At 37.0% G+C, this 21,823-nt stretch overlaps 1 protein-coding gene across 1 annotated transcript in view; it reads left to right on the top strand.

Annotated features, from left to right (window-relative positions):
• Positions 1-21,823, top strand: part of COL9A1 (collagen type IX alpha 1 chain) — a 60,067-nt gene that overhangs the window by 30,134 nt on the left and 8,110 nt on the right. The window contains exons 20-33 of the mRNA XM_041477473.1: positions 943-996; positions 2,324-2,377; positions 3,054-3,107; positions 3,290-3,343; positions 3,452-3,505; positions 3,719-3,772; positions 4,879-4,923; positions 5,726-5,779; positions 5,876-5,929; positions 14,415-14,468; positions 15,225-15,296; positions 19,358-19,393; positions 19,496-19,540; positions 21,271-21,303. Coding sequence (XP_041333407.1) covers positions 943-996; positions 2,324-2,377; positions 3,054-3,107; positions 3,290-3,343; positions 3,452-3,505; positions 3,719-3,772; positions 4,879-4,923; positions 5,726-5,779; positions 5,876-5,929; positions 14,415-14,468; positions 15,225-15,296; positions 19,358-19,393; positions 19,496-19,540; positions 21,271-21,303 — 717 coding nt within the window. The remainder of the gene's footprint in view (positions 1-942; positions 997-2,323; positions 2,378-3,053; positions 3,108-3,289; positions 3,344-3,451; positions 3,506-3,718; positions 3,773-4,878; positions 4,924-5,725; positions 5,780-5,875; positions 5,930-14,414; positions 14,469-15,224; positions 15,297-19,357; positions 19,394-19,495; positions 19,541-21,270; positions 21,304-21,823) is intronic.

Genomic DNA, 21,823 nt, shown 5'->3' with positions numbered 1-21,823 from the left:
TTGGATACCACAGTGTGCCTACTTCCAGCTGTGGTCTCACAAGCAGGAGTAAACGTGTTCATCTCCCTTGTGGGGCTGCTGTAGTGCTTGCTGCATTACCATGATTTTCCCCACATTTTAGGCTGACAATGCTTCAAGTGTTCCGTGCAAGATTCCAGCCAGCTATGTGAGGAGCAAGTAGGGGCTGCCAATGTAGAATCTGCTCAAGAGCTGTGTTTGCCCAAGCTGTGGGGAAGTGCCTGTAGCTGTTTTGATAATGCAGCTGCAGGACAAGCATGTTATGGCTGGGGGTTTGGTCTCTGCAGGGAGGAGACATCTCAGGCAGTGTCAGTCTCTTGGGAAGAGGAAGACAGTAAAGCCAAATGTCCCACAAGACACTTTTGAAGGAAAGTGATGACAGCTGTGATGATAGTTATGATACATCCTGCTGCATTAGGATGTCTACTCAATTTAGCCTCTTAGTGGACACATAAACTTAGCACTTCTACTCTCAAAAGCCTTTATCTTTCTTTATCTGCCTCTGGAACTCTGTAAAATCTCCTTCATCTGTCCAATTCCTCACTTAGGACAGCTTAGCACTTTTGCAGATTTGGTCATCACATGTTCCTTTCACACAAGCTGTAGGTGAGAGTGCTTCAACTCTGAGGCAACCAAGAAGAAAAATCAGTGGTTTTTTTCTGTCTTTATGGTGTATTTGTGGTTTTACAGTACAGCCTGATAGTTCTGTTATTCTTTTTAAAATTCTAAATTTAGTAAAATATCAAATTACCATATAAATTAAGAATTCTAATACAGCAGCAGTTGGATTTCTCCTTTAGTACTAAGAAAATAGTAAAATAATCATAAAGAAAGGGTGTAGAACTCTTGAGTCTCCTGTCTGAAAACTAGGACAGTTCTGATGAGAAGAATTAAGCATAATTTGAATATACTTTTCTATTTCAGGGCATTCTAGGTATCAGAGGTATAACTGGTATAATGGGACCTAAAGGTACCAAAGTGAGTATTAACCTTTCTTTCTGTAAAATGGTCTATATTAAAAAAAAAAAAGTACAATTCTGAATGCTTTAAAAGCTTATTTAAGCTCCTACTTTATTTCCCCTGTATTTTCTCTCTTCTACCAGCTGTATTTCCATAGCTACTGCATTTCTTGTTAGGAAGAAAGGTAGCTCAGTCCTAATTGATGAAGGGCACGTTCTTTTTACTTCTTTCCCCCAATGCTTGCATTTATGGTAGTTTTGCATGTATGCAAGTCTGTAATTTGCAAGAAAGCAAGTTATAACAATCATAAACTATAGCACATTTAAATTAAAGCTAAGACTTATTAAGTACTCCCTCCTGTGATTTGTATCTTCCTAAAGCCTTTTACTTCCATCATCACTCCAGTTTTTGTCAGGAGTTTTTATTGAGAGTTTGTTCTTTTTCCCATTCATTCTTTGACATCTCTATGTCTTAAATTGCTGCCAGTGGGATTAATATTTATTAGACTCTTACTTTGCTGGACAATTTTCCTTTTGTTTGTCTAAGTGTTTCCGTCTGTTATTTCAAACCTGGGTAGTCTCGTGATCTTGTTAAATCTATATAGTAAAAAATTCCGACAGGACAGCAATCCTGCCATTGTCTCCTTCTCCAGAAGTCAAATCCTGTAAATCTTGTGATCATCTGTCTTCAGAGATAACATCAAATTTCTCCTGATTATGAATCTTCTCATGAATGATCCTTCCTAACATCTTTGGTGTGTTTGCTAAGCTATTACTATCTTATACTTTGCTCTTCTGGCCTTTGTGTGTTCTAATTCTTTGCAGTTATTTGTCTACATTTTCTGTAATATTTTGTCTACTTGAAACATTTACTACATCTGCTTGACTAAGGAGTTCTGTGTTCTCTCTAAATCTTTTTTAAAACACAGGGTAGTGATTGCGTTGTTTCCTTGAAACATATGTGATAAAAATAGCAGCACTATACTTGATGATTTCTCTGGATAATTTGATGTTATTCTATTATGTGGTGAAGGATATAGTATATTTAAAGAAGACACAGAGATTTTTTAAAATAACATGTAAAGGTCTACCTCCTTCCTAGATTTTTTTAGAGAATTATCTGACTTGTTTTTTGACTGATAATTTTTAATATTTAAATATATTTGCTTTCATATCTCCCTTAAAAATCAAGATAAATGAAGAAAATGGCCTTTTTTTTTTTTAGTTGGAGCTATAAAGCCATTTCATCTGTAGAGACTTGGCAGTTCCTAGCAAAGCAAGACACATAAATTGTTACTGCTCCAGCAGTTCGCTTTAATATCTTGTGTTATCTATTTGTTTGGTAGGGAGCTCGTGGTCTTGATGGTGATCCTGGTCCCCAAGGTCTTCCTGGTGCACCTGTAAGTAGAGTGTGGGGTTGTCAAACACTTCCCAGTTAGTGTAGCTTTGCAGCTGTGAATCCAAGAAGCTTCTGATTAATCAAATTCTATTGATTCCCTACAGGTGAATAAATGATATTATTGATGTCAAGTCAGTAATGTCTTAATCTTCCCAAAGAATTTGAGGTAGATGAACCCATTTTGACTTAGTATGTTATGGTTTCCTCTTCCTGCAGTGCATTAGGGTGGCTTGGAATTTTTCAGGTATCAAACTGGAACAAAACACTGTAGAGGGCAATTTGGGCAATTTTTGTTGGAGGTTTTTATTGTGTATGTGTTTTATTTGTTTGGGGTGGTTGGCTGTTTATTTGGGTATTTTTTCTTAAATTCCTCCTTGCTCTCTGCTTCCATAGCTGGAATTTGCGCTTGGAATAGCTAGTAACTCTGTGTTAAACCAGTGCAACATAATTTGCTTAGACACTCCTGAAATCTCAGGTGATGATGGCTTGAGATGTGGTTTTTAAAATATATCTGTCAACTGCAGTTTTAAAATACTGCATTTTTAAATGTAGTGTTACTTTGAGTTGTCTACTTTCACCAAGTGTGAATTGTACTTGTTGATTTTCTGAGAGTTTTAGCTAAAAAATACAAGTAAGTTTATTCTGATTTTATTTCTAAAATATTTTCTTCTCTGTAGGGGGATCAAGGACAGAGAGGTCCACTAGGAGAGGCAGGTCCAAAGGGAGAAAGGGTGAGCCCAGACACATTTTGACTATTGTTGACTTGCAAACATTAGTTACTTAATAGCATATAAGCAGTGCATAACTGGTACTCTCCAAATAATGTGTATCTGAATGAGTATGCATTGAAATTCTTGTAGTCTGCCATTTCATTGTCTTTAGCTTAATTTTCAAATATTGTTATTATTCTTAGGGTCCTCAAGGTACAAGAGGAATAAATGGCCTCCCTGGACCTAAAGGAGAGCCTGTATGTATATTTAATTTATTTATTTGCTTCATTCAATGCTACTTTGCATATTAGTGCTTGGGCAAAATCTTTTCAAAGTTACAATAATTTTTTCTTTCTTTTTTCAAGGGTTTACCAGGAGTTGATGGCCGTGAAGGGATCCCTGGCATGCCTGGAGCTAAAGTAAGACACAGTTGGGCTGTTTATGAGCTTTGATAGTGCCCTAGATTTGTTCATTAATTTGTGGCTGCTGCTCGTGGCTTTATGCACATTATTAGGGTAATTGAATTAACATTTCTGTACTACAGATCCAAAAGTATGTCAACTCTGTGTTCCAGAAATAAAATTTTCCATCATGTTTGCTTTGCATAAATTAGAACTTAAAATGTTTTACAGGGTGAACCAGGAAAACCTGGAGCTCCAGGTGATACAGGGCTCCAGGGATTGCCAGTAAGTATCAAGTATTTTACCTTTGAAAGGTAGGCTCAGTTCAAATCATAGAAAGGCTGTGTATTGGTGATTTGACTCTGATGTTGGAGTAATTCTAGTGAAAATCTAAGCAAAAGGCTCAGGGGAGGGTGTGTGTAATGCAAGGCGAAATTCTGCTATGTGTATGCAAAACCTTTGCACAGCAGTCTAGACCTTCTCAAGGTGCCGTTGTGGGGAACTTGGCCTCACAAAACATTCGTGGCCAGGATGTGACTCTTATGTTTCTCCTACCTGAGACCCTGTGGATCCTCTGGTGTGACTCCATAATTAGGGCTGGTCTCATTGTCTTGACTAGGGCCCAGCTATTCCCAAACTGAGCAGGAAAAGCTGAGCTGCTAGTCTGACATAGCAGTTTCCATGAACAATCATCCTTTGATATTCTGCTGGCTCAGAACATCTGGAATGCATCATGCTCATGCTTCTTTCTGTGGGTGTCTTGGAGGTCTCCAGTGTATTCCCTGTGGGGAACTTACAGGGAATCACTGGTGCTTTATGGGCTCTCTCAGAAGGTAATCTTCGTGCATTAACTAAGTCTGGAAACTGTACCAATCTAAACTGTACCAAATCTAAATATAATCCTCTTTAAAACACTTTGCTATAGGAGTAATTGCTGTGAGGAACAGTGATGGAGATGTTTTAAAACAGAACTAGACATAAATTTGTAATACAAATGAAATCCTAAGCCTGGAAAACAATTTAGTAAAAGTATGCTTGCTATGAGCTGTTGCAGAGAAGAGAGGAGGGAATGAAAAAAGTCCAAAGGTATCTGTAAAACTCTGCACCTCCAGTCTCAGCATACTGGGATAAGCATGTATTTCTAGTCTAAGACAGAAAAAGTCACAACTCCTCACCTATCCATGCTCCTTTTGCAATTTATGAAGTAAAAATAGTACTCCTTATCTGTTACTTTGTACACAGAAAGAATTCAAGCTTGGTCCCTTATTGAATAAAAGTGCTTTAATATCAAATAAAAGGATTAGAAATACTCAAGCATGAGAGAGAATTTTATTTTAACACCATTTCCAGTCACCTTAAAAATAAATAAATGTAAATCTTTTTTCTTTCAGGGTTTCCCAGGCTCTCCAGGTATGAAAGGCATTCCTGGCCCAAAGGTAAAACGTCTTGAGTATTGTCTTTCTTATTTAAAGCAGAAATAAAGTGCTAAAGTATCTAAAATTCAAAAGTATTCAGTGAAATTGTACTAACCTTCTCATGTTAAGAGACAAACCGTAGGCTGAAAGAATTAAATACAGTTTTTATTCAACTTTGGCCTGTATCTTTTCATGATACTTGTGCTGCATTATGTGGTTTTCATTATTCTAGGCATTAAATAATACCTTAAAAAGGCCATTTCTTTTCAAATTTGTGGAAATCTTTGTTAGAGTTCCTACCTCACTACATTTTGAAATGAACAGTCTTGTAATAAGAATAATATTTATAGCTACCCTAGGCTGATTCAATCACAGGGGTTGTGATCTCTATTTAGGTAGCACCAAATTGCAGCATCAATTTCAATTTAGTTAAAAAAATGGTAAGATTGAGACCATGGAATGTTTCTGACAGTGGTGTTTGACTTTAGCTGTAAGTAATTGAAAAAGAAAACTAGACTGAGACATGATTTTTGTCTGAAATTACATGGAGTGATATTGCCTTCTGTGATTGGAAAGCAGCAATCAAATCTGTTTGGGATTTGTCAGCACATAAACAGCAAAGGAACTGAAATCTGACTTTTGAAAAATTAGATAGAAAGGTTTGGTAAAAGTTAAAAGAACACCAAAAATAAGGCAGAAGTTGAAAAATTAACAAAGGCTGATTTTGTTTAGACCTTATAGCTTTACTTATTTTATTTTTTTATTTTAAAATGGAAGAGCAAACCATTGGCTCAGCTAATATTTTTCATCTTTTGCCCAACAGGGTAATAAAGGTCCTCCTGGGGTGCCAGGGTTAATGGGAAATCCTGGTAAACAGGTAAAACCATTAATCTTATACTAAAGGTCTAGAAAAATGTGTAAAAAGAAATCACTTTTCAAATTTATTTCATTTCAAATTTCTTGCCCAAAACAGGGTCAGCAGGGCCCAGAGGGAGAAGCAGGTCCAACAGGACCCCGGGGACCACCAGTAAGTATGGAATCAATTCCTAATTGAGCATAGGTAAAATTGCAGGGCTGCTGAAGCTATAGCCACAAGATAAAATTAGTATTTATCATAAGTTCTAACTTTTGAGGTAAATGCCAGTTCTTCACCTTCTGTACCAAGGGGATGTGCATCATCACATAGAGAAATACAGTCCTGTATGTGTCCAGTAATGTCCTATGATTGTGTTTGGTTTTGGTGACAAGTTAAATTTTTAACCTTTGTTTATATTCTTGTTTTTGTATTTAAATATGCTCAGTAAAAGCCAAAACAGAGGAAATAAGTGTGTTTTGTGACGAAAAGCTGGAAGAAACCTCCTGTTCTTCTGCTGCAACAGTCTGGTTGGCATTATTAGCATCGATATAGTGGTGTGAAGAATAGCATTTATCTTTCATTGGAAACGCTGCTGTTGTAATTTCTTTCCCTGGAGATTTTCCTTAACACTGGAAAGATTTGGAAGACTGGAGAAATTGCTGCTGGGCAGGTAGCTTTCTGCAGGAAATAAATCTGCTAAGAAAAGTGAACTGATGGTATTTGTTAAGGCTCAGTTTTGAGGACAAAGAGCAAGTGGATTCTGGAGGGAGCAGATCGCTGCTTTCTGATTCTCTCTAGAGGGGACCTGGCATGGTTTGAAGCTGCATAAGGCTGATCTAATTTCCCTTTGCTGTTAATCCTTCTGGATGGAGAGGGATGAGAGGATCAGTGACTTGAAGAAAATTTTCTTCAAATATTTTCAAATATTCACTCTGATGACATTAACCAGGCTTCAGGCACTGTAAGCAATTCCTTTTCCAGGCTTCCCTCTTGCCACTGATACCCTGGGGATGGCTTCCTGGAATTTTCTGAGCTTCTGCTGTAACAATGACACAAGTTTTGCTCATGCAATTGTAGAGTTATTCTCATACAAGGTTTAGTGAGGTACTGTCTGTGATATATTTGTAAGGATCAGGAATAGCTCATCAGAATTAGCTCCTAAACATACACCAGCAGTCACCCAAGTAACAGATCCCATTTTCTTCTTTTTTTTTTTTTCCCCCTGTGATTTATGCTATCAGGTGCTAGATGTATTCATGAGGTCACATTTATTTTGGACAGTCTTTGCATTGCTGCTGTGTCCACAGCTGCCTAAGGATAATACAGACAGGGGATGATAAGAACATTTACTAGGATGGAATACAGGTATCTTCAGCAAACAAGTTTTTGTTTTTGTCTGTATTTTTGTTCTTTGTATTTAAAAGTGTTGGGTACACTTGAGAAGTTTTTCAGCCCTGTTCTTAGGCTGATAATGTACACTTGTGACAGGAACAAGAGTTATAATTGAATCAGACCAAAGTAATTGCCCACTCTGATAATTTACTGTAATCTGCTGAACTATTCTTTTAATCCTTTCAATGTGAACATGAATTTACAAAATCAGCAGTCTGTAGAACAGGGGTTGACACACGAGGTTAATTATTAGTAACCCTGTAGATGAACAGAAATACTTGAAGCAGATTAAATACAGTGATTTTTCTTTTTATCATTCTAGAGACCAGCAAGACATCTGGATTCCTTGCCTTTATTTTCTCTGTGTTTACAAAGTGCACTCATTTTGGAAAACATGTAAATATTAGAACCAAAGCATAGAAAGAAGAGTTTTGGTCAATACAACATGGAGAAAAGAAGTAAATTATTGGTTATGAAGTAAGCTTGTATGTAGTCCATCAAGCAGTAAGCTACTTCTCATCTGTATTTCCTTAAAGCTATAAAGAGCCTTGGATAATGACTGTGTTGGCTCTCATCAGAGAGGCAGCATTAGACTTCAGGCAGCATATGACTGGAATAACTTTCTGGGTTTTTTTTTTTTTTTTTTTTGAGGAACACTTTACATCTACACAAAAAAGGAGAATGATGAGGGTTTTTTATTTAGGAAGAATGCAGTGTTGAACTATTGAACTTCAGAGAGCTTTGTTCTAAGCTCGGTCAATATTTATTTCCAGGGCAGAATAAAGAATGTTTTCTCTTTCTTCTGCAGCATGTACATGCAGCAGATACATTTGAACTTCAGCTTTTAGGAATCTGCCCTTTTATTTCTAGGGGGAAAAAAAATCTGGTAGTTAAATAATTCTATGTGGCATGATTTTCAAACTTCTAAAACTAGACAATTTGGCAATAAGTTGAGAAAAGCAATTATAATTAAATTATAATTGTTATAAAGAGAATTTTTCGTATATAATTTTTTTGTTGCTTTCCTAATTTGAAATTTTTTCACAGCTTTAATGCTTGCTTGTTTTAGACCAAAGATGCACAATCAAATGCTTTCAAAGCCTGAGGAATTTATGGTTACTATTCAGATTTTTTTTTTGGCCTATTTATTCTTATTTTGAATTACCCACTTTATAAGTATCTGCAGTTCTTTCCTTTTTCCTCTCTCCCTTAGCTTCATTTTCTTCTTGATATAGAAGACTCAGGTAGAAGTTGTGAGGGATTGGACTTACTTCTTGGAGAAAGAAAAAACCTTGATATTTCGCAGGATATGGGGAATTGCAGTCCCCTAATATATTGGTTGCACTGCAACAGGCACATGGAATCCTCTTCACTCCCCTATTTCACTTACCCCTGTTCTTTCCATTGCAACTGTGTGAGACAACATGGCTGGTAGCTCCAGCAGGGCTGGAACTCCAGAGGAAAGGACATCTGGGGAAGGTCTGTGGTGGGATAACAAGGCTGACTCTGCTGATATGGCCAGCAGGCTGGTATTTGCATTAGGGAAAACCTACATGCCTGCATTTGTGTTATATTTAAAAATCATGGGGCTTTTCAGCTTTTTCTACTCGCAAAAGACATTTTTTGAGAGAAAATTTTCGCCTCAACTAGTGTGTAGTTTTTTGAAAGGTTACACAAGAGAGCACTATCATCAGTGGCTCTGTGGGACAAATAATACTTTTGTACTGTTTGCCAAATAACTTGTAGAGTCCTCTGTCATAAACCATGTTATTTCAGTGTATTTTATTATTAAACAGCTGTTGGAATGTAGTTGGAAGATATTGTTACTAAACAGAAGCTTTTCAAAGTTTGGCCCTCTGTGAATCTGTAAACTTTCACAGGGCAGATACTAAATATTTGGAAACAAGATTACTAGCTCTGGTTAAAAACTCGTGGAATACTCATGTGTTAGGAGACTTTTTTGTCACCTCTGACATAGATCCCTAGGAGAAATTTGCTTTTAAAAAGTATTATTTTAGTCTATTATTGCTTTTCCTTAAAAAAACTTCAACTTGCAACTGAGTGGGTAGGGAAAAAAAACCATCCTTTTGCTATTCATATGTTCAGTAAACTGGAAAAACAACTGGAGCAACGTGAAAATTTTGCATTTTCTTTCTAAATGAAACATATTCTCCACCCCACTCTTGGTTAACCTTATGTTTACTTCACATTGTTCTAACCAATCCAAGTAATTACCAAACTCGTTTGTGATTTAAACCTTTCTAAGTCAGTCATCGTGGCAGGTGGGCCAAGGGATGGAATTCTCAACGTGGGAGTGTCATTCCTAATCAGTGGAATTTAGTCATGCTCTCTAAGCTGCTTAACCATTTTCTTTCATATTTGCTGAGATTTAGTAATCTAATTTAGTTTCTGCAGAAAATACTGACCCCTGCCTCTGCTTTTTCATCCCTTGCTTTTCTTCAATTATTTAACCTATAAATTGCTAACATTTTGAGAGCTTGTATTGCACCCTGTGGTTTTGCAATGAGCTTGTAATATTGAAGTAATAGCTTAAAGTTCAACATGTGTCTAGCAAATTGAGCAAACTTGATGTATATGCAGGCCAGCATTCATACATGTTGCTTTGTAATTAGGAAATAATACATGTTTTCCCAACATTAACAACACAGACTAAATATCCAGCTGCCCAAGATTTGATACCATAGCCCCTCTGAGAGACTTCTGAGGGGCCCTGGTCAGCTGGACTGACTTCCTCTTTGGAAGTGCCTCACTATAAAGAGAAAACCTGGAGAGTACCTTGGATTTATTACTCAAATGTCACACAACTTAAAGTTAGAGGAGAATGCTGTTTTCAGCATCTTAAGTTACTTTCAGCTAAATAATTTTCTGGTATTTGGAGATATTTCTGTCCTGCCTATGCTGAAATGTAGTTTAGTTATAGTAATTAAAATGTAGATTTTCTATCATATTCCTTTTATGTGACTGCAACTGAAATAATATGTCACTTTCTGTAGCTCTTAATGGTAGGATGAAATGTCCTTGTCTCAGTTTATATGCTATGTTTAGGAATTAGTGGACATGTTTTTTATACATAATTTCAGAGATGTTCCACAAGTGGTGTCATAGTTTACATTTAAGGTAGAGCTAAAGGGGTTACTTAGCATTAGAGTGTTTATAGCAGAGTCAAAAGGGCAGGGCACATTTCCATCTTGGCTGGTACTTTTTATCCAGCAAACCTAAGCCTCTAGATGAATGTGACAAAATTTTTTGACCCTGCCCAATTCCACAGCATGGTCTGTACAGGGTAGCACTTTTTCTGTCATTCTTGTACACTACATATCCCAGTCAAACTTTATAAGCTCCAAGCCTCTTCCCTTCTCCTGGTACCCACCCTGTCTTCTTAAACATGGCCATGTTCTTGTCTTGTACCTCTTTGTTTACCCCTCCACCTCCTCAACTTTCTTTGAATTTTGGGCATGGTAGACCTCTGGATGTCAGCAGATATCACAGTGTTGCCTTCTCCTAAGCAGTATAGACAGTAACCTGGGTAAAAAAATGGATTTGTTATGGAGTTAGTGTACCAAAGCTGTCCTGGACTTCAGCTAACACTGTAGTCACAGTCAGAATGAAAGGTCTCTGCCCTCTAGACTTGGCCACAGTATCACTTATGAAGGGAATGACAGCTAGTGGGTTGCTGCTTCTGCCCAAAGCATTGTTAAGAGAAGGGGACATTTCATGCTACATCTACCTCTTACCATTATCCTGAGCAGCACAATCTAATTATTACTCTGGCAAAGTTGCAAAGTTACATTTAAAGTCTCAGAGAAAGTAACTTGTATATTTACTCTTCTATCAAATATTAGTTTACATACTTGGATGCTTTTTAATACTGTTTTGAGGGTTAAAGAGTCCTGGTGATGCTTCTGTGGATAAATCCTTGCACTTAAATGAGTATTTCCCCTGAGATCTTGAATGACAAAAATTTGGTAAGTTTAAGTCTCATAAGTGTTTAGTTGATAAATGGGTTACATTTTGCAAAAAAATTTGAATATGAAGTTTGAAAAATCCAAAATATACTTTTTTAATTCTTTATTCTGCACAGAATTAATTCTATTTGGCAGTCCTGTGGCATATATTTAATAATATATAGCAAATTACTTATAATTAGTGACAAATTTTTAAAGTAAAAACTTTAAATAAAGGGTTATTACAGTATATGCTGTGGATTCCATCTCAAGTGATTGTAATTATTGTTTCAGTTATCTGGGCAACCGCTTACCTGGAATGTATTCTCATTCTTGTTATTGTTCCACTCAATTGATGAACAGGAAACCAATAAGCCAGTGAAACTCTCTTAGCATGAGATTGCATTCTGTAACTGTTTGCTTGTGAGAATTCTACAAAAGGATCAAGTCTTCAAAATTTCAGTGAGGATGAAAACCATCCCAGAGAGCTTAAGGGAAGGTCAGCTGTAAATACTGTAAGGTCTTCTTATGTATGTTACATTAAAAGGCTTAATATAACAGATCTGTGAGAAAGACATTAAATCTTTACATTTATTGAGTGGTTCAGCCATTGTGCCTAGAAACAAATGGAGGGTAATTTTTATGGTAACCACAGTCTAGCACAGGAGCTGTGGAAAGGCTACATCTGGTGGTGTTCAGATTGCAGTGCTGTGCCACCATTTCACACTTACCATTTTGCACATGCCGTTTCCTAGAGGCATGGAATGTTCACCAGCATGGATGCAAGCTGGTCTGTCTCAGCTCACTCCAAACTTGAGTGGCTTCTTTCCCTCTTTAAGCATATTTAGGAAAAGCATAGATTCTGAAGTGTGTCAAAAGTGCATAAAACCATACAGATTCTGGTAGTCTTTTTGCTAAATCCAGTGCAGCATGCCTGTTGGTTTGTGGGTGGCCTGAAGCTATGCACTCTTATACAGAGGGCTGCTGTATGGGAAGGGTAGGCTGAGGACGTGGCCAAACTGCCTTCTGCTCTAATTCCTGCCTGTAGTGACTTACAGCACAGAGGAACATTTCATCTGGCCAAGAACAGATGTCAACACCTGAACCAGCTGATACAGAAACCCTCCTACAGGCTGTGGGGAAAATGAAGGTGCTTCTAGGACATGACTTATGTTGCATTTTAAATGTTTACACGAGGACATTTCAAGATGCCCTTTCTTTTTCTTCAAAACTATGAGTAAGCATCTTACTGTATAACCTAGTCTGGTATAACTTGGAGGAAGAATTGCAGTCTTTCTAGTTATACCAGGGATGGGATTTCTCATTCTTGGGGTTCCAGTTACTCTCTTACTTGCTAAAACACAGCTGCAGATCTTGCAGTGGTGGCCCATAGTTTGAAATAATCTGTCCTTACAGACAAAATATCAATGATTACAAGGAGATACTACGCATTTGTATTCTGGTCTTCTGTAAACTAACCTCCTTCTTTGCCCCCTTAGAAAAGAATTGTGTTTGACAAACTGCCGGTGCTGTGCATTTGACAAAAGATTTTTTCCGCATTTGAAATAAAATGAAAGTTTTTCCTTGAATTTTGTGTGATCAGCAGAACTTTTGATGTACTTAAGAGGTCTGTTATAATATTTTAACTCTCTGAAGATTATACTGCTTTTGATTCATCTCTGTGTAGTAATGACTGTTATGGGTCATGAATGACTGATATGGGTTTCATGAAAATGATATGAGAAACAAGATTCTAATGTTGATCATAATTTTAGTCTTCATCTTTCCTGCATCAGAAATGTAGCAGCATTCCAGGTCAGAGATGTAGTTCAGAATTTTGTGATTAAATAAAATTGTAATGCATGTTCTGGGTTGTAAGATGAAGGTGAGTTAGGAAACGCTTTTCCTTTCTCTCTCTCTCTTTTTTTTTTTTACATAAAAAAGCTTCTAGAAATTATGCAAAGTGCTTTAAAGTAATAGGCATTTTAACGCCATTGGATATTTTGAAGGCAATTAATTGAAAAGTCTTTATGTTTGGTTCTGTGGTCTCTCCAGGGTACCTAATTATTTTTTCGAATTGTAGAATTAGCTTTCCTAAGCTTGTGTGAGAAGTTGTCATTGCATTTATGACCTAGGGTAAAAAGCCATGTCTGCCATCTCCTTTTATTTAGCATACCACAACATTTGACAATATTGTCGTTGTTATGAAAACCCTCCCGTATTTAAAATTATCCACTGCATGCAGCACTATGATGCGAAGATCTGCTTTAATCTAAAATTGTCTGTGTCATTGTATAATAGTTTGTCAACTTGCATAACTAATAACTTAAATTCTTGACATTTTATGATCTTAAATGTTGTATCTTTCTTTTATTGCAAATCGTGCTTACATAGTCACACTGCGAATTTAAGAAGAGTTTCATGAGACCAAAGCTTGTGTTGGGAGACTGTTTGAATTTATCTGTCCAGGGATATGTCTGTACATGTGAGAGTAAAGCTGTAAAATTGAGCTGTTCTGAAAAATTTAATCATAAGAGACAAAATCTTTTGAGAAAGATACTTTAGTTTGAAAATTGTTTAAAATATTTGCAAATTTGGCTTAAGGTCAGATTTACCCAGAGTGTGTATTCAAGTGACTGCAATAAGAAATGGAGTTGTAACACTAATGTGAATATGATGATCTGAATGGATAAAAATATGATGATCTGAATGGAAGTGAAGATGTAATAGATGCAGTAAAGCACATATTTATGGTTATCACTGTAATAAATAGTGACTTTTAAAAGTTACCTCTCCCTATAACACTCTAGACTTTTTTTAAACCTGAATGAGTTTGTTAAGCATTACTTCATCACTTTTCACATTTGTGCATTAGGGATCAGATGCTTTAAATATGTAGCATATAGGAAGGAGCTCAGGTGATGAAACTAAGCAGAAACCTAAAGTTAAGTGTGCCTGCCAGAGTTGTCATAATGAAGTGATTGTGTTTGTGACAGGTAACTCTGGTGTGATCCCATGAAGGAAACTTCATTTTGCTTAATCACTCAGCAAAATTATTTACTTGAATTATTTAATGCCAAATAAAGGTTATATGCCATGGTTAACTAAAAATGTTTACTCTGAAAGTTTCACTGGTTTTAATGCCTATGGTATTTTTGAACTATGAAAAAGAAGTTTCAATTAAACTCAACAGCTAAGTAGTGTAAGTCACTTAATATTAAGAAAAAAAATCATACTTTATTCCCAGATCACAAGAAGAATTCCAGGAAATAATGTTGTCCCTCTATTTTTGCTTCCAGGGTAGCAGAGGGGAGACAGGTCCTGCAGGTCCTCCAGGTTTACCAGGGAAGTTGGTAAGCAGTTTATTTCCATATTCAGTACTCATGTTTACTTTCAAGGACCTATAGTATCATCTGAACTACACTTACCCATTTATCCATGCAGGGAACTGAAAATAACATTGAAATGAGTGGTGGTTCAGTTTCTTTTTCAGTCCTCTGTGACTGTGCTAATGTTAGAAAATGCTGTCTTAAATTACATGGAGATGTGTGTGATTTTTTCTTCTACTTGATAAACCCATAAATCCTATGACATGCAAAGCTGAGCGGCACACTCCTGTGTGGGCTCCTGGGAACAGGAGCAGTGAGAGACAGGCTTTCTGCTAACAGCTACGTGAAACTAATGAATGGAGCACATTATGAATGCCACCTTTTACCAGAGCTCCAGCAGTATTTACACAGAATCAGTCAGAGGCATAGCTGGGGAGGTCTTGGCTGAAAGAGCCTACTGTTACAGAGGAATGTGCAAATCGCAGAGTGCAAGATCTTGGGAAGGATTTTTAAGAGAACCAGTCTGTCGTTGAGGGACTGGAGGGTAGAAAACCCTGTAAGTCATTTCTGTTGTGATTGTCAGCAGTAAATTCATAATAACATTCTGTTTAAAGTGCCGTACTTCGGATCAGCTCAATTTGCATCAGATAATCCTCTTTCATCAAGCTAAGTCTGTTCTGGGAATAAGGTTTTGCCCTATCTGCTTCAGGGTATGACCCCTAGTTGTTCTAAATTCTAAACAAGATTGGCTAAGTTTACATCCTTGACTTATTTTCACAGGGTCCCCAGGGTAGTATTGGACTTCCTGGACTGCCTGGTCCTCCAGGCCTTCCTGGTGGTAAAGGTGACCGGGTAAGAAATGCACTTGTACATGCAGTTTGGTGTCAGGAGTAAACACAACAAGTTGAGCACTGTTTTCAGTTTTTCCATGAATTAATATATGTTTTCTTGTTTTGTGTGTAGATGTTTAACTGCTTGAAAGGGGTGCTCTTTGTGCCCATTAACTACTTGTATCTCATAGACGTGTAAAGGAAAAGTCTTGACAGTGCCACTTAGGGGACTGAAATAAGATTACTGGTATATAAATTATTTCAGTTTTTAAAATTTGAATAATTTAAAGACCTAAATCGTACTGCAAATCACTGACATAGCCAGATATGAAATGGTCAGTCAGGATCTGTGGTCACTATAGAGCTTTGCAACTTCAACTCTCACCAACAGTAGTAGTGATGCCTGTTATATGTCTTAGGGCCTCCTATGGAAATGCACATGCTAATGCAACGATTGAGACACACACACAACACCTATGAATGCATGCAGAATTACAGGATATAAGTACTCTTCAAGTATTTTGTTGAGACGGAAGGATTGGCCCCAGGGCCCAATAACTGCAGAATATATCTTGCTTTGCTCAATATATGTTAGTGAAGACAGTACATCAAGCCAGAGATGTTTCTTATCTTCTCTTGGCTATAGGAGACTGCAAAGGATGGAATTCACTTGTCTAACTTCTGACATCTTTGATATAAAGTATTAAGTTCTCTACTGTGTCTTCCTTACTTGAGGCAGGTCTACATCAGTATGAAATGAATTACATTTGTGAAGTGCCTCTTACATCCTTCTGACAACCAGGAAACTGTTGGACTGTTAGTCAGACGTGGGTTTAACTGCTGTAGAATGTCTTAGCTGAACAGAGGGGTCCTGCCCTTGGTATGTTCCCAGTGTACATCATAGGGTTTCTGGATAGAGTTTGCTGTTATCTTTGGCAGCTTTAAAAAAAAAAAAAAAAGCTATTCAGGTACTTAAAAGCAATCTTCTAAGTCTTTGATGTTGCTGAGGTATTTTTTTCATGTTTGTTTGGTTTTCTTTTAATGCTGAGATCAGGACATGTTTCTAGTCAAATTTAAGTATTGACATAAAGCAGTCTCTTTTTATTAGATTGGTAATGATTCATATTTTAGACTTCTCCAGAAGGAGATTGAAGGAAGCAAAGGTAGAAGGAAAATACCTAACGTTTGTTACAGTGTTAATCTCCCTCCAAGGGTGCTTGATTTTCCTCATTTGCCATATAAAGCATCTGGATCTCTGGGATAAAAAGTAGAATGTCGATGCTGTAAACAGATCTAGAGAGATCCAGGCTACAGGCAGGAAGTTTCTGAGTATCTAACTGGCAGATGACAGTAACTTATGCCTGGTCCTTTTTTGAAAACCTGAGGTTAATTTAATGCTTTGTGCAAATATCTTAAAGTCCAAAGTGCTATGCTAGGAATTATTTCATCCTATGATTGCTTTTTAGCTCTCCACTTATATCCTTGACTCATACTCAATTTTCCAGTTGCATGGAGGTTGTAGTGAATTTTCTGGGACATGTTTAGCATAGCTGCAGCCTTGCCAGCAGCACTGACTTGCAGTATCTCCTCCAAGTCACAAGCCTGGAGAGCACTGTGCAACTGTATCCTTCCTCTTCCCTTCAGCTTTTGCAACTGCATCAGTCTTACACAAACAACCTTGTCAGGTGGGAAATAACCAACAACCTTGTCAGGCATCTCTGTAGCCTTTCTTTGGGTCAGCCCCTTCTAGGAGTAAGTTCTAGGCTGAAGTAACCTTTTTTCACTTTCTGATTTCAAAACTTCATGGTTTTGTACACAGGAATCCTATAAAGTTCTGTTGTGTAGCTGTATCTGCATGGTAAGAGTTGATGTAAATAGCAGCTAGAAGCCAGTAGAATTCATGCATTTGATATATCAGTAGGCATTCTTGATCCCGAAGCTGTTAAATATTGTGTACTGTCTGTTGGCATCTTTTCTTGTGCAGGTGTTGACAACTTCAAGAATAAATCACTACCAAAGATACCACCAGAATTATTTTTACTGAAGTAATATGTAAAAGTGAGAGCAGACAAAATTCAATGGATATAGCAATGATTGAATGTTACAAGTGTAATATCATGTGCTAACGGCAGGCTCGGTGTTCCTGTTTCCAAGCCCACATGGACCAATCCCCACCATGTCACCCTGTGGGGTCACAGCTTGGAAAAGGAGGTCACAGCTTGGAAAAGGAGGTCACAGCCTAGGTCTTTGCCTCCTTTGGAGCCTGAACCAGACTGCCACTAGCTTGGGCATGGAGCTGAGTGCATCAGGCACACAGCTGACGTAGGCTAGCAGAGAGCAGTACAGAGCAGAGCAAGAGCAATGGCTTAGGCTTCAGTGAATCTTACAGGGTGGTTCTGCCCATGCAGCACCGATAATGGCCCAACCCCAGCATTCACCACTTAGGCTGCTTCTGATTCATGTGTTTTGGATTGGTTTCATACACTTGGGTTCTGTTTTAGTCAGTTAAATAGCATCAAGCTAAGTGCCAGACCTTGGCATTGCAGCATGATCCTTTGTGCTGCTAAGTAGTTAAAGAAGCCCCTGGTACAGTTTTGGATCATGCTGTCAGGCAGTTTTCCAGAGTTCTTTAGTATTATTTGAGAGGGATTTTTGCAAAATAGATAGGCAGTATGTCAGTAAAAGTGACAATTTTCATAGTTTGCCATCTTGCCTTACTTCCCCCATTACAATTTTTGGAGTCAATGTAGAATTGATTCCAGTAGTTTCAGTTGTGATTTTTATATTTGCTTATACAAACATTGCAGGACAGGCTTAAAAAAGCAATAGATTCTTCTATGTCAGCTTTGTCTTTTGGCAGTTTTATTGCTATAAAGAAGAGTAAGGGGAGAAAAAGAACCCCCAAAATAATGTTAGGTTGGAAACCAATGTCTTTTTTGTGTAATTGGGAAACCTTAACAAGGCACAATGCTGATAACAACTCAGACAAAATAGTTTCAATATTGTTTGACAAAGTCAGAATGTTAAATAGTTCTGTCATTTATACTGCTTAGCTTTGTGGATAATTTAATATTAGCTCTTCATCTTCAAGAACATGAGACATGTCAGAATTCATTAAATTCTGTAAAAGCTGTAAAAGCTACACCAGTCTGTGTGCCTATATCTTATGTGAATTAACTGGATCTCTGAAATGGAAGAGAAACTGCTGCATCTCTGTCTGTTTGCCAAAAAACAGGATTATCATGCACAGTTATAGTTCATTTGGAATGCATATCCTTGAGCATGCACAGACTGGAAAGAATATTAAAAGGATAGTGTAACTGATTTTCTAACAGAATACAAATAAATAATATACTGTTCTAAAAACATAGCAGTTTTGCTCTAGATAAAAATTACATATGTTTGAAATTAGTCGGGTCATTAATTTATTTCTCTTTTTTTCTTGCCTGTCCAAATGGGTATGTTTTGTTAGAGGATTCTAATATGAAACATAATCTAATTTATTTTTAGAAAGGATAACTTTAAGATACAAACCCTTCAGCTTTGACTACAGTAATCATAATTCTAGACACAGGTTTGCTAAAAGTCATCGAGAATTAAACAGCATGCAGGACAAGATTGTGACTGTTCTTGTGGATGTCTCTCTGCTTTTCCCACACTAACAGGGCTAGAATAGCCTACAGCAATATGGAATATATAATGGTGCTAGAAAAAGTGATACACTTACTGCATTTATTTACTTGTAGCTTCTAAGCAATTCTCAGAGGAGACTTGTAGCAGCTGCAAGAGCATTTATCATGTAAAGGGGAGATGTACCATTGGACAGTCAGAATATCTACTGTACAGTGTGGTAGAGGATTATATGTTCCATACTCGTATTGCCTTCACTCTGTCACATAACTTACGTAGTAAGATTTAAGTGGTTTCATTGTAATTATTAAAAATTTGCAGCTTTGAAAGTCTCTTGCATGAATGTGAAATTTAGGATCAAATAACATTTAGCGTGCATTTAGAATCTGAACTTTGAAATTCTGAAGATTTCTTCTCTTTTTATTTTTAATCTTTTTATTCTTAACTTTTTAGGGTTCGGTGGGTGAACCAGGGCCTAAGGGTGAACAAGTAAGTAATGTTAGAGATCATGGGATTTGAAAATCACAGTACCAAATGTTACATAATGTTGACTAAATCTGTAGGCTGACAGTATGTCTTTCTTTGATGTAGGGTGCACCTGGAGCAGAAGGAGATGGAGGAGAAAAGGGTGACTTAGTAAGGCGCTTTTTTCCCTTTACCTCATATAATACTATGTTGCTGTTTTAAATTAAAAATATAAAGTATTGTTGGAGTGCTTCAAGCATTATGTTTTCATCACTGAAAGGCACATTTCGGTTTTATACCAACTGACCTTTGCAGAGCACAGCAGTTCTGTTTGTTTGCCTTATTTCTCTATTCCTGCTGTTTGGAAAGCACTGAAATATACAGGTTCGCTTAGTTGTACCATACGGTACAGACTGCCTTGAAGAAAAAAAGACGTGCCTGTGTTATATATATATCTATATATATATAAAAGAGTATTTATATATAAAAATATATATGTACATGCATACACAAGTACATAAATTCGTGGTGTTTGAGGCAGTGAGGATGAGCAAGTAGTTTAATTCAGGTGAAAGAGGAAGAGAGTTAATAAATATCCTTAATGACTCACACTTAAAGGAAACATTTTGTATTGACTTTCTCTTTGGAAATATGATTTACAACTGTTACAGAGAGGAAAAATGGACTGGGAAGAGGCTGTGGCACTGTGATTATCTATCTATCTATCTATCTATCTATCTATCTATCTATCTATCTAATCTGCTGCAGGAGTATGGCATGTTGTGAATTGACATGGGTAATGCCTGGGTCAAGTGCCCTTGGGTAAAAAGGATTTGTTTCTCTGCCAAAAGAGAAACCTTCTGGTCCAGTGGCTCCCATGGGGCCTCATCCAGCAAAGCCAGAACTGATCTTTCTAAAGGAAGTAAACTGCTCCTTATTCAAAGAATGGTAGCCAGGTTGTAGTCTGGAAATGAGTGTATTTTTCCCACAGGCTGCAATTTTGAAAGACTTAGTGAGCTAGATGTCCAGTGACTGAGCATTATGATCACTCTACACATTCCCAGGAAGCAATATTATGGGTTGTTTAAGTGTGCTGCCTGCTAGTCTGGTTTTAAATGGATAACAATTATTTCTATTTCAATTATGGCATATTCATTAACAGACAGGCCTTTGGCTGGAAACCAGTTATTTCACCAATGGCATTTAGGAACTGGGAAAGTACAGTTTACAGAAATTACTCAAAGTTCCTTTAGTGTTGTCATGCTAATCTATTTCACAGGTAATTAAAAGATTTTGAAAGTTGTTTTGTTTTTTTTTTTTAAAGTTGAGAGGAACTCCTAAAAATTACTGAATAGTAGGATTGCTGTTCTCAGTCAGGTGATTGAGGGATTTTGGTATTGTTGAAGCCAGGACAAAGATTGCTGGAAGTTGGAACTAGTAGGGGTTTGGCTTTTTCACAGAACTTTAGGTAGTTTCTGTTGCAGTTTTTTCAGCACCAACACAGCACCAATATCCATAGTTCTGTCACTTTGTAGAAACTAGAAAATCCTAGTTAAAAAAATGCTTCTTTTAAAGGTTTCCAAGAAATCGATCTAAGATTGTCCTGTGGTGTAGCTGTCATGTCTAATTCCAAGAGAAGCAACACAAAACCAATGATAACAAACATGCTTTCTCATCTGAACCTTACAGAAAAGTTTTTGATAAAGGAATTGTACGAAACCCACTCAAAATAAAGGTTTTATTCTCAAAGGAATTGTAATTATTTGTGGGACAATTTTGCATAAATCAACTAAATATATGAAATTTCTTTTTATATTCAAAAAACATTGTGTCACATTTACTGCATTTGTAATGCCTGTGATAAGGAGACTCTCTTCTAATATAGTTTGTCTTCTTTTTAGGGTGACATGGGATTACCAGGAGCAAAGGGAGCTGTAAGTATAATGAATAGCATTGTTACAGAAATATAGAGATCTAGTAGATCATATAGATGGAAGGAAAGAAAAGAAAACGAAAGAAAAATGCAAATAACAAGCTGACCTCTTTATCGCAGTTAAATGGAATGTGTTTTAGCAGCTTTTCTTCTGTTTAAATTTTGAATACAGTTAATATTAAAATGAATTAGCTTTGAAAAGGAGTTAGTTTCCTGGATTCTAATTCCATAAAAGAGAAGCATCATTCAGCAGCAGTTTTCTGGCCAACAAAGTTTTTTTTTTTCAAGGAAATGAAAGCACCCTTTGTACAGTAGGTGTTGGATAGAAAGGAGGCTCAGTGCAGTGGCTGCGTGCCACTGTTAAAAAGCTGGCAGCAGGATTGTGATGTCTGTGACACTAGAAGTATTTATGGCCCAGCTTCCTTTATTTTATTTTTATTGTGTTTTTATCTTATTTTTATTTGTTTTGTTGTATTTTACTGCAAAATGATAACTTTGATGTGGAAGGTGAGTGGGATCTT

Source organism: Pyrgilauda ruficollis, unplaced genomic scaffold (assembly GCF_017590135.1).
Source record: "Pyrgilauda ruficollis isolate IOZ18807 unplaced genomic scaffold, ASM1759013v1 scaffold40, whole genome shotgun sequence".
NCBI classification, from domain to species: Eukaryota; Metazoa; Chordata; class Aves; order Passeriformes; family Passeridae; genus Pyrgilauda; species Pyrgilauda ruficollis.
The sequence above is the reverse complement of the archived record's forward strand: the minus strand, read 5'-3'. Positions and strand labels throughout refer to the sequence as shown.